The sequence below is a fragment of the Capricornis sumatraensis genome, chromosome 12, assembly GCF_032405125.1.
Source record: "Capricornis sumatraensis isolate serow.1 chromosome 12, serow.2, whole genome shotgun sequence".
NCBI lineage: Eukaryota > Metazoa > Chordata > Mammalia > Artiodactyla > Bovidae > Capricornis > Capricornis sumatraensis.
This window is the reverse complement of record NC_091080.1, coordinates 53,564,998-53,578,558: the sequence shown is the minus strand read 5'-3', so window position 1 is coordinate 53,578,558 and position 13,561 is coordinate 53,564,998. Positions and strand designations below refer to the sequence as shown.

At 34.2% G+C, this 13,561-nt stretch overlaps 1 protein-coding gene across 2 annotated transcripts in view; it reads left to right on the top strand.

Moving 5' to 3' along the window:
* KLHL1 (kelch like family member 1) overlaps nt 1–11,315 on the top strand; it is a 537,560-nt gene extending 526,245 nt beyond the window's left edge. For both annotated transcript variants that reach the window (XM_068984580.1, XM_068984579.1), the window contains 2 exons: nt 2,983–3,154; nt 11,256–11,315. In XM_068984580.1, coding sequence (XP_068840681.1) covers nt 2,983–3,154; nt 11,256–11,315 — 232 coding nt within the window. The remainder of the gene's footprint in view (nt 1–2,982; nt 3,155–11,255) is intronic.
* Nucleotides 11,316–13,561: the final 2,246 nt, after the last annotated feature.

Below are 13,561 nucleotides of genomic sequence, written 5' to 3'. Positions count from 1 at the left end.
TCTTTCTAGTTATGCATTTTATTACTTTTTTTCTTGAAAAATTGTCGTTATCTGTAAAATATTTTGCTTGTGTATTGTCCAATTTGATTCCTCTTGGTGTTTCTCCTTTCTTTCCTCCACTTTTATGTTTATATATTTCAAAACACTCATGGTAGAAATGTAAATATCTTAAAGATTTTGCTGGCATAGATTGCATATTTGTGTTTGTGTCTATGCGTGACTGTGTCTATTTGTGACAATTTACATTTATTAAGTATAACATGTAAGATTACTTTGGCTATTTGCCTAACAGCCTATGCTTTAACATAGTTCTGGTTTTCACATATATTACCTTGGCTGTCACAATTTCTCCAACCATAGTGTGTAAATATATGTAATGTCCTGGGTGAAATATTCTTTGTGAAATACAAAGTCCAGATTCTTGGGGTCTTCCCAGTCATTTCTTTTGTAACAGACTTTTTAATTTTCAATAAATTATAGGCTTTTCTTTTTTGGTTTTTTGTTTGTTTGTTTCTTTTGCCTGTTTATTTCTTTTGCTTTTTTTGGAGATCTGTAGGTTGAAAATTTCAAAATAAGACTGGAGTAGAAAAACAAACTGGGAATATATTTGTATATATATTATAGCTTTGTAAAAATAAAAATAAAAAAACAAAAAACTTCCATCCATTCTTCTTTTATATTTACTTACTCTACTAGGTTCTTACTAGATGTTTTTGTATATGAGCTAGTAATTGTAGGTTAAAAGCAAAAAAGTGGATTAACCATTCCTTCTAAACTGAAGCAAAGCACACTAACCAAGGAATTCTTTGTGGTTTTACCACCTAACCTATAAAATATTTGTATTTAATGTATGGTAATAGACCATCCCAAAGAAAGGCAATGCCAAAGAATGCTCAAAATACTGCACAATTGGACTCCTCTCACATGCTAGTAAAGTAATGTTCAAAATTCTCCAACCCATGCTTCAGCAATACATGAACCACGAACTTTCAGATGTTCAAGCTGGTTTTACAAAAGGCAGAGGAACCAGAGATCAAATTGCCAACATCCACTGGATCATGGACACAGCAAGAGAGTTCCAGAAAAACATCTATTTCTGCTTTATTGACTATGCCAAAGCCTTTGACTGTGTGGATCACAATAAACTCTGGAAAATTCTGAAAGAGATGGGAATACCAGACCACCTGACCTGCCTCTTGAGAAATCTGTGTGCAGGTCAGAAAGCAACAGTTACAACTGGACATGGAACAACAGACTGGTTCCAAATAGGCAAAGGAGTTTGTCAAGGCTGTATATTGTCACCCTGCTTATTTAACATATATGCAGAGTATATCATGAGAAACACTGGACTGGAAGAGACACAAGCTGCAAGCAAGATTGCTGAGAGAAATATCAATAACCTCAGATATGCAGATGACACCACCCTTATGGCAGAAAGTGAAGAGGAACTAAAAAACCTTTAGATGAAGGTGAAAGAGGAGAGTGGAAAAAGTTGGCTTAAACCTCCACATTCAGAAAACGAAGATCATGGAATCAAGTCCTATCACTTCATGGGGAAACAGTGGAAAAAGTGTCAGATGTTTTTTTGGGGGGCTCCAAAATCACTGCAGATGGTGATTGCAGCCATGAAATTAAACGACACTTACTCCTTGGAAGGAAAGTTATAATCAACCTAGATAGCATATTCAAAAGCAGAGACATTACTTTGGCAACAAAGGCCAATCTAGTCAAGGCTATGGTTTTTCCAGTAGTCATGTATGGATGTGAGAGTTGGACTGTGAAGAAAATGAGAGCCTAAGAACTGATGCTTTTGAACTGTGGTGTTGGAGAAGACTCTTGAGAGTCCCTTGGACTGCAAGGAGATCCAACCAGTCCATTCTAAAGGAGATCAGTTCTGGAGGTTCATTGGAAGGAATGATGCTAAAGTTGAAACTCCAGTACTTTGGCCACCTCAGGCAAAGAGTTGACTCATTGGAAAAGACTCTGATGCTGTGAGGGATTGGGACCAGGAGGAAAAAGTGACGACAGAGGATGAGACGGCTGGATGGTATCACCGACTCGATGGATGTGAGTCTGAGTGAACTCCGGGAGTTGGTGATGGACAGGAAGGCCTAACGTGCTGCAATTCGTGGGGTCATAAAGAGTTGGACACGACCGAGTGACTAAACTGAACTGAACCAAACTGTCTGAAAATTGAATATTTGGTTAAAATTAAAAATAACAACTTGAACCCTCTGCTTCAATCTCTTGATTTACCAATTGCTCCCCTCAAGTGGATGCCAAATAACTGTCACTGAAACATAGTTCTATTCATGTTGTGTTTCCTCAAGTTTCAAGTTTTCTTATTTTTCTATTGAAGAAACATGAAATACTTTCATACTCTGGGAATCAAGTAATCTACTAGCTGATCAAATATCATCTTTTAAACAATGCTTCTTCTTATATCTATGATCCTAAACACACTGCACACCTAATTTTCTCAAAGCTGTCCATGATTTTTTTTTTTGCACTTGTGATCTTTTGTGCAAATATCTTCTTTTTTTCTAGCAAATTTAGGATAGACTTTCAGACCTTGTTTAAAGAAGATTTCAAAAGTCAATAATTGTATAATTCTCCCAGATTTTTAACCATTACTTCTGTTTCATAATCATCACTTTTTTGTACTCTCTTGAAAGAACCTCATTCCACTGTAGAAAATATTTATTTTCATCTGTCTTTCTTGGGAAAAATAATGATATTCATTTTTGTGAAATGACTCTGGATCCATCTAGTTAAGAGTTTAGCTATATTTTTAAAATACCTGAAACAATATAAAGCCCAACTTTGTGGATATTGGCTCTGAAACATCCGTTCAAATAATTGAGCTTTAGGGAAAAAGCTAAGTTTTCTTTTCCATGGCTTGTTTTGAAAGTGCATCATTAATATCCAATAGTAAAGTTGAATATGATTAGAATGTTATATCCTATCATCCTTTTATTTTAGGTATGATCCCAAAACAGACACATGGACTATGGTGGCTCCTTTGAGTATGCCCAGAGATGCTGTTGGAGTCTGTCTCCTTGGTGACAGATTATATGCTGTTGGTGGCTATGATGGCCAGACGTACCTCAACACTATGGAATCCTACGATCCACAAACTAATGAATGGACCCAGGTAAAAATGTTGCAAGCATAAGTTACTTCATATATAAGAATTATTTTTTTTCATTTACTTCCTGTGGAGGAGATGTGTACATACAACAGTGTATTTAGTTTAATAACTCTGAACTCAAAGTGACTGATTTTTGTTCATTTTCATGTTCATTTTATAAAAAGTTTATTAAATCATATACATTTGTGTACTTTTCTATTGTGTATTCTATACTTCAATAAAATTTATATTAGAAAGTGAAATTTATGCCTCAGTGGGATTTCCATTTTAAGTCATACCAAGGGACAGGGACTGAATTTTAATCAACTGAAACAAAAAATAAAAGTGAAATATATTTGTTCACAAAAAATTAACTATACTTGGTTTTAGAGATAACAAAATCAAGTGGATAGAAGCTTGTAGAAATTAGCTTTCTGCTTCCCATTTTTTGCTTGACTGTCTTTGTTCGGTTCCTTGCTATCTATGGCAGAAAGAATATTCCATGGGATGGTACTGCTGGAAACTGCAAATGAAACTCTTCACAACCATAATCATTAAACAAAAGAACTTTGTTCAAAAAGGCCCCCAGAACAAATAGCAAAGAGGCCTGAATAGTCTGTTGTATAACTCATTCATTCCTAGATGAACACTTTGTTCAAGAAGATGGAGAAAAATAATTGGCTGATCTTAGGTTAACCTTATAGGGGACTGGAATGCAAAAGTAGGAAGTCAAGAAACACCTGGAGTAACAGGTAAATTTGGCCTTGGAATACAGAATGAACCAGGGCAAAGACTAATAGAGTTTTGCCAAGAAAATGCACTGGTCATAGCAAACACCCTCTTCCAACAACACAAGAGAAGACTACACATGGACATCACCAGATGGTCAAGATCAAAATCAGATTAATTATATTATTTGTAGCCAAAGATGAAGAAACTCTATACAGTCAACAAAAACAAGACCAGGAGCTGACTGGGGCTCAGATCATGAACTCCTTATTGCCAAATTCAGAATTAAATTGAAGAAAATAGGGAAAACCACTGGACCATTCAAGCATGACCTAAATCAAACCCCTTAGGATTATACAGTGGAAGTGAGAAATAGATTTAAGGGCCTAGATCTGATAGATAGAGTGCCTGATGAACTATGGATGGAGGTTTGTGACATTGTACAGGAGACAGGGATCAAGACCATCCCCATGGAAAAAAATAAAAATAAAAACAGACAAAATGGCTGTCTCAGAAGGCCTTACAAATAGCTGCGAAAAGAAGAGAAGTGAAAAGCAAAGGAGAAAAGGAAAGATATAAGCACCTGAATGCAGAGTTCCAAAGAATAGCAAGAAGAGATAAGAAACTCACAGCAATCAATGCAAAGAAATAGAGGAAAACAACAGAATGGGAAAGACTAGAGATATCGTCAAGAAAATTAGAGATATCAAGGAAAAATTTCATGCAAATATGGGCTAGACAAAGGACATAAATGGTATGGCTCTATCAGAAGCAGAAGATATTAAAAGGGGGTGGCAAGCATACACAGAAGAACTTTACAAAAAAGATCTTCATGACCAAGATAATCATGATGGTATGATCACTCAGCTAGAGCCAGATTTCCTGGAATGTGAAGTGGATCCTAGAAAGCATCACTATGAACAAAGCTAGTGGAGGCGGTGGAATTCTAGTTGAGCTATTTCAAATCCTGGAAGATGATGCTGTGAAAGTGCTGCACTCAATATGCCAGCAAGTTTGGAAAACTCAGCAGTGGCCACAGGACTGGAAAAGGTCAGTTTTCATTCCAAACCCAAAGAAAGGCATTGCCAAAGAATGCTCAAACTACCTCACAATTGCACTCATCTCACATGTTAGTAAAGTAATGCTCAAAATTCTCCAAGACAGGCTTCAGCAATACATGAACCGTGGACTTCCAGATGTTCAAGCTGCTTTCAGAAAAAGCATAGGAACCAAAGATCAAATTGCCAATATCTGCTGGATAATCAAAAAAGCAAGAGAGTGCCAGGAAAATATCTATTTCTACTTTACTGACTATGCCAAAGCCTTTGACTGTGTGGAACACAAGAAACTATGGAACATTCTGAAAGAGATAGGAATACCAGACCACCTGACCTGCCTCTTGAGAAATCTGTGTGCAGGTCAGGAAGCAACAGTTACAACTGGACATGGAACAACAGACTGGTTCCAAATAGGAAAAAGAAGTTCGTCAAAGCTGTATATTTTCACCCTGCTTATTTAACTTATATGCAGAATACATTGTGAGAAACGCTGGGCTCGAAGAAGCACAAGCTGGAATCAAGATTGCTGCAAGAAATATCAATAACCTCAGATATGCAGATGACACCACCCTTGTGGCAAAAAGTGAAGAGTAATGAGCCTCTTGATGAAAGTGAAAGAGAAGAGTGAAAAAGTTGGCTTAAAGCTCAACATTCAGAAAAGTAAGATCATGGCATATGGTCCTATCACTTCATGGGAAACAGATGGGGAAACAGTGGAAACAGTGTCAGAATTTATTTTGGGGGGTTCCAAAATCACTGCAGATGGTGACTGCAGCCATGGAATTAAAAGATGATTACTCCTGGGAAAGAAAGTTATGACCAACTTAGGCAGCATATTCAAAAGCAGAGACATTACTTTGCCAACAAAGGTCCATCTAGTCAAGGCTATTGTTTTTCCTGTGGTCATGTATGGATGTGAGAGTTGGACTGTGAAGAAGCCTGAGCACTGAAGAATTGATGCTTTTGAACTGTGGTGTTGGAGAAGACTCTTGAGAGTCCCTTGGACTGCAAGGAGAACCAACCAGTCCATTCTGACGGAGATCAGCCCTGGGATTTCTTTGGAAGGAATGATGCTAGAGCTGAAACTCCAGTACTTTAGCCACCTCATGTGAAGAGTTGACTCATTAGAAAAGACTGATGCTGGGAGGGATTGGGGACAGGAGGAGAAGGGGATGACAGAGAATGAGATGGATGGATGGCATCACTGACTTGATGGACATGAATCTGAGTGAACTCCGGGAGTTGGTGATGGACAGGAAGGCCTGGCGTGCTACAATTCATGGGGTCACAAAGAGTCGGACATGAGTGAGCGACTGAACTGAACTGAACTAGGTTAACCTTCAGTTAAGCTATTAGAGATTCAGGATCATGTTCAGAGAAGCTTCCAAACCAGTCAAATATCTGGAGAATGTGTGTTGGGTTGGGAAAATATAAGGGTAGGACACCTTAAGTAAGGTGGAAAATACCTATGCTTACAGTTACTATAGACTTGCTTGTAATGAAGGGAATGGGTATGTGTTCAGACTTTTGCTTTAATACTGTTTCTCTCAACTTTTTTTTTTTCTTTCCAAATCTCTCAATATTTCTTATCTCTCTGCTTTATCAAAACTTAAAATCAAGAAACAGTTCAAACAAACAAACAGTTTTTGCACCAATGGGTACATTTAAATTCCAATGTCTTACTTAGTTGAAGAAGAATAATAACCTTGTCTCTTTGTATTCCTTAATGCATAGAAGGCTTTATTTTTGATCACAAGAGATTGACTAAAATTTATATGAAGAACTTGAACATTGATTGAAGTAAATCTTTGAAAGAAATTCTTACTTTTAAAGATATATAATTTCTTTCTTGATATGTGTTCAACTACAATATTAAATAGACTTTGTTGGAAGTACAAAATAAAACTCATCATGGTCAGGCTAAAGTATCTGCCTTATGACTCTTACTCTTCCTTAAGGGGAACTTCTTTGATTTCAGTGAAGATAGATGCATTTGACAAAGGAGGAAGAAAACAGGTAGAATGGAGGAAAGACCAGTGTAAATTTGGAGAACTACGTTCTGTGATTTTCTGTGTTTAACTTTAATTCTGAAAAAGTAGTGTTCCTTATTCAGGGAAAAGAAAACATATAATAAGCTATAATTATTGCACTGAGAGTTTAGAAGATATATTTTAACTCCTTACATTCCCAAGTTTCTAGTTTTATAAAGTGAGCAATGCATGAATTATTTTTGGTTTGCTAATGAAGTACAAATTCAATGTTACATATCTTAAATGAACTACTTTTACAAATGAATATTAAATAAAGGAGGCTTATGAGCATATAAATGATATAATATTTTCATTACATATTTATAATAATGAGCCATTATGCTTATCATTCCTCTAAAATTGAAGTCAGAATAATGCATGTAGTACTAATGGGTAGAAACTTCCAACAGCCATTCTCCCTCATCTATGCTTTATTATACTGTTTTGGATCATTTACTATTTTACAAATAGCAAAGTGGTATTTAAAATGTTTTAGAACAAATTTATTTTAATATAATAGACATTAATTTTAAAATTTCTAAATTAATATTTTACAACCATATCTTTTCATTCTTTGTATTTTTAAGACTTTCAAGGGGCCATCAGGAAACCCACACAAAATCAGTTTGGAAAAGTTTCGGGATTCCAGGCTATTAGAGACAGTTCTCATATATGCTGTGTATTGCCTGTTACTTGCCCTTCACTTACTACACAGATGGACAAAATCAATTGGTTGTTTCATTTGTTATTGACACCATCAACTGGCCAAGCATTAGAATAAATAAGAAAATTATATTAAAATATATAAAAATGTATATTTGAAAAACTTCCCAAGCTAGCTATAATTGAAAATAATGAAAGCAGATGAGGGAACATTTGCCAGATACATGTCTTACATTGTTACATACAGAAGACACACATACATGCTAGCATGAGTGTGTGTATTTGTGTTTTAAATAAACTTGATTTTGCCACTTAATTTTTTTTGCATATGATTTGAAATAAAATATTTGTGCTTTAAAGCATAGAAAGAAAATTTTGACTTTGTTTCCTCTAGCCTGAGTAAAATCATCCTTTCATGTGTTTCTTTGGTACATGGTCATAGTGCTGTCATGCTGCATCTACCTGCAGCTATAAAAAACAAATACAATATGTCATTTAGAGTCATATATCCAAAGACCGGCATAGTTGCTAGCATGGGTAAGAGATGTGTGAAACTTCCTTAAGTGAATAAATTGTGAATTATTTTTGCATCTCAGTTTACTCTGTTGTACATGGGTTTAGTTTATTTGCATACAATCAATCTATAAGATATTTAGAATGAGTTTCAGGGAAGTCTGGTAAGATATTTGCATCTTGGACTGCTGTTTAATAACTGATACTATGCCAACCTTTTTAGATTATCATAGTTTACTGAATGGTATAATGCTGGAGAGAGAAAAGGGCAGATTGTCAAAATATGTATTAAATAAGATAAAACTGAACCAAGGGGAAGAGAAGGAAACCTCTCAAATATTTAAAATGTACTTATGTACAATATATCAAATGCTTAAAATAGAATGATAAATTCTGAGGTAAGAGAAATACTTAACTATGCTAGAACTTAAGTGTGTTAGGTAGAGAAATCTTCTTTCAGGAAATTATATAAATAGACTGTGGCATGGCAAATAAATAATAAACAGATAAAAATATGGGGAGTGGTTTGGTTTAAGAAACAGAATTTTTAAAGAGTCATGGGAAAGAGAACACATGGCATGTTTCATTGAGCAAGAAATAAAGTGATGAGGAATAAGTTTGGAGAGAGAAAATGGGTCTTTATGACATAAGGTAAGAAACCATGTTATAGAATCTTGACTTTACCATGAACCAAAAGGATAGTTAATGAAGGACTTTAGGCAGGGAAAGTAAATAATCAGAATTGTTTTAAAATGATTGCACTTCATAGGATGGGAAATATGATTAGGGGAAAGCAAGATCAGAAATTTATTAGGATATACTTCACTAATTCACTGCATGGGTGGGAATTTTTTCCTTCTTTCCTTCTAGGTGTTTTTTTTCTAATCTAACAATTGACATAAGACAAATTAACAGAAAAACAAAAATTTAATTTTGTGCATATAGAAACCCCATATGGACTCAAAAAAGTGGCCAAAAGCAGGAAGTTCTTATACTGTTTTAGACAAAAAAACAATAAATACATAAAGAATTTAGAAGACAAAGTGTTTTGGGATTAGGTAGTAAATTACTGAAGAAATTACAAGGTTTCCTGACACAGCCTTCTTGGCCCTAAATTCCTTATGTCTGGTGGTAAGGATGCTTTTTACACTCCTAGTAGAGAGAGGGTACCATTTCACATGAAACATTTATCTCCTGCTTTAAGGGGTCAAAGGAAGGTCACAGTGCCCCTTCTGCATGAAGTATCACTCAAGCATCTTTAATTAGAAATAATCAACGTGCCAAAGTGGCATATCCTGGAGTGGGTTATTCTACTCCCCTTTCACACTCAAGGTGAAATTGTAATCTGAACTAGTTGAAGATAGTAGGAATAGTATAATTCAGTTGGTAAGAGAGATAATTATAAGACTTGATGTTATTCAGCTGTCAGGTTGAGGGAAATGAAACTAAGGGCTGTAGATATGCTCTAGGTTCCTGTCTTGAGCAACTGAGTAGAAGGATAAAAGAAATAACAGAAAGAAGAGTAAACTTGGGGCAGTGGAGGGGAGGATGGAGGAAGCAGCGATTCATTTTTATATGCAAATATAAGCATGTATAGAGACATAGATGCAAATGTAGATAGAGGTATACTTCATCTGGAACTAGGCATAGTACTTTTCAGTGCTGGATGAACATAGAGAGCATCTGGGAACTCTTCAAAAATACTACTCAGAACTCATGTCATTCCAATTGAATGGCAGGCCTTGAGTACTTATATTTTGTAAAAGCTCTTTAGATAGCTCTGACATGAAACAACACTTGAAAATGTTTGGAAACTAAAAGAGAGACAATGGAAAGTGTGCAATTTGGAGTCAGAAATATTGCAAATTGTAGACCTAAATGTTACCAGATTTATATCATTGCATACTCCATTCACTGTAATATAGGGATGACAACATATGATGGGATTATAAAAGTGACTGTGGTGATCAACAAAAATTATTCTTAATACACAATATGCTATCAATATATCACATGCTCCTTTTTGCCTTTCACTTTGAGCAAATATATGTGAAAAAGACAAGAGACATAACATTAACCTTTTAAAAGAAGATATTGTATTAAATGAAAAGTATAAAAATGATATGAGAAAATTTTCTACTTGTTTTAATCTATAGAAAGATAGCAGGTGACAATAAGCACAATTAAAAGAAATAATGTATAATTAGATAATGGTGGTAATTTTCATATGTAGAGGGTGAGATAGTGTCCTTTCTCAATCAATAAGATAGTGTGTGTGATCTGAAGTTATTTTGCTCTCAGCTACTTCATTTGCTACACTTGATTCATTTTATCTTCAGTTTGAAATAATATCCTGTAATTTCTAGTCTACCTGATAGTTTTATGTAAATGAATTAGTCTTAGAAAACTGTATCTAAAAATCATTGATCTAAAAACTTCAAATTATTAAATTCTTAGCTTACCTCCATGAAATAAATTTTCATTACAAATTCTTTAAAATCATTGCTTTCAATATATTTCTAGCCAATTACATATTCAGGATTATTTTTTAAAAATCTCAATCTCATCAATAACACTCATAATATGGATTTTAAAATAAGCCCTGTAGCAATTGTAATTATGTTCTAATGATGACAGCATATTGAAATCACATCATTAAATATCTCTCTTTAGAATGAATTAATAGCACATTTTATTCAGTATAATATCTTTGGAAATGGCTTTCCAGTGACTTCAATAGTGAAGCAGCTATTTCATCTAAAACATACTTCAAGCTATCAATTTGAAATTTCATCAAAAATGTGTCCAGGCAAGCTCCAGAAAAAATCTTTGCTGAAAACTTTCCTATAGAAGCTTCACTTCACTAAATATCATTAAATAATTTATTACTTTTATCAAAAATTCCACAAATAAGTATAGATTTTAAATACTTCAATATTCATATTATTTTATATACATGCCATTTTCATTGTTTCCATGTTTATTGTATTACTTGCAGATACATTGGGAAATGATAATCATATTTATTAATGATTTTCATGGATATGAATGAATGATTTAAGTACATTATAATCTGTATATTTTCCATTACAATAAAATATTTCTTAAATCATATTTTATTTTTTTCAACAGATGGCTTCCTTGAATATTGGGAGAGCCGGTGCCTGTGTAGTAGTCATCAAGCAACCTTGACTTATATTTTTGGAGAGATTTTATTTGCTGGAGTGGTTATTTTTATATCAGAGGGCAGGAATGAGAACTTCTGGAGATGAAAATTCTTCAAGAAAAAAGATTTTGGTAGATTTACCTACTGAGATCAAAAGAGGTAGAAGATGAAACAGAATTATGGGAAACAAGAACATCAAACTGCTGTGGGAACACTATCTGGTCCTATGCTAGTTCAGGAATGGTTATTGGTAATTTGTTTTGTATTGAGGCATTCAATAACTAGAGTTACCAAAGGCTCATTTTTCTTGGTCAGTTAAAAGGAGAGAGAAAGATTTGTGACATGGATAATTTCATGACTAAAGCTTATTCAATGTTTTATAATCTGTGATGATATTCCAGAGGTTGCCAAGAGTAGAAGACATGATATTTCATCTGACAGAGTCTGATTGATTCTGCCCTAATTTTTAATCAGATGTGGTCATACCAGGAGGCGGAATGATGCTTTATTAAACAAACATGCTTTTTTTCTAATTTTCCTAAACTATGAAGACAATTAAAGAAACAGATTCATGCTTGCCTCTTGCACTCAAAAAACAAATCAAAGCTGCATATATCATCCAGGAGGATAGTTGAATTTTATTGCAACTGAATTAGCAATTTGAAGTTGGCAAACACAAAGGATTGTTTTCATTAAGCTTCCCATATTGCTTTGCTTTTTGATCACACTGAGAATCAATAAAATCAAAGGCTTTTGCCTTATGATGAGTTCAGTGTAAGCATGGAAACCAGTTATTCTGAATTTTATATATATATATATATATATATATATATATCTCCATTGCATGTTGAAGTCCTTTAGAATTTTGTTCATAAAACATCTTAGAATTTTGAGAAATCTATGGTACATTCATTTGCAGTGTTAATGGCCATTGTCAGAAGGAGGGCAGACTTCAGACCCTCATTTCCTACTTTTCAAACTTGCTACATTGATAAGCACATTATTTTATGCCAAATGTTTGTAATTGTTTAAAGCATATAGTGGAAATGTTATACAATGTCTTCAATAGATCCAAGTAAATGTTAAATATAATTAATAAATAATAGAAAATTTGCTTTTATCAGTGTACCTTTCTTCAATAAATTTTAATTCAGACCAGAGTAAAAACTTGACAAGTTATTCTGCAAAAATAGGCAAGTTTTGTTCCTTGACATTTCATAAATCAAGGAGTATATGTTTTCATCAAAATAAGCTTATTTCTTCCTAAATACTATGCTGACACAAAGTGCAATCTTTATTGATTTTTTTTTTGTGTATGTGTGATCACTCACTTGAGACATTTAGCAATAATGCTTAGAAAATTCATATCCCATAATGAAAGTGCTGATAATCGTGCAAGAACTATCAATAGGAAGTCCCTCATTTTGAGTCAGTGTAAAACATGTAATTGAGTTTTATTGTTGGGTAGTGGAAAAATACTAGAAACGTAGAAACCAAGAAAATATTGATAGTTTGTGTAAAGGAAATATTAGGAAATCCAATGTTTTCCAATATGTATATGTGATCAAATGTTATCGGACATTCAAAAAATAACATAATTATAAATACAAGATGTTAAGGAAGTATCAGTGATTTTTTAATTGTAGTTAAAAGATATATAGCATGAAATTCATATTTTAGCCATTTCAAATTGTGCAGTTTCCCTGGTAGTTCAGAGGTTAAAGCGTCTGCCTGCAATGCGGAGACCCGGGTTTGATCCCTAGGTTGGGAAGATCCCCTGGAGAAGGAAATGGCAACCCACTCCAGTATTCTTGCCTGGAGAATCCCATGGATCAGGAGCCTGGTGGGCTACAGTCCACAGGGTCGCAAAGAGTTGGATACGACTGAGCGACTTCACTTTCACTTTCTCTTCAATACGTAGAACATGTGGATAATATCAGCTAACTGGAATAGACAGCTTATACTTGAAATGTTAAATAATAGAGGGGAAAGTAAAATGGTGTATATCTATTTTTCAACCATTAAAAGTTTGTGGCAGTCATATTTAAAATTTGGTTAATACATTTATCAATGTTTTTACAGATGATTTTTTTTTCCCCAAAGAGATATATTCCACCAAACAAATTTGCTGTATCCAACCAAATATTTTCAATATGTGAAACATATTAGCTTGCTGCTGCTTGCATTTCATACTATGAGTGTGCACACCAAATTTACCAGTCAAGACATAGAAGAGCAGTTTGGAGAATAAACTCAAAGCTTATATGAGATA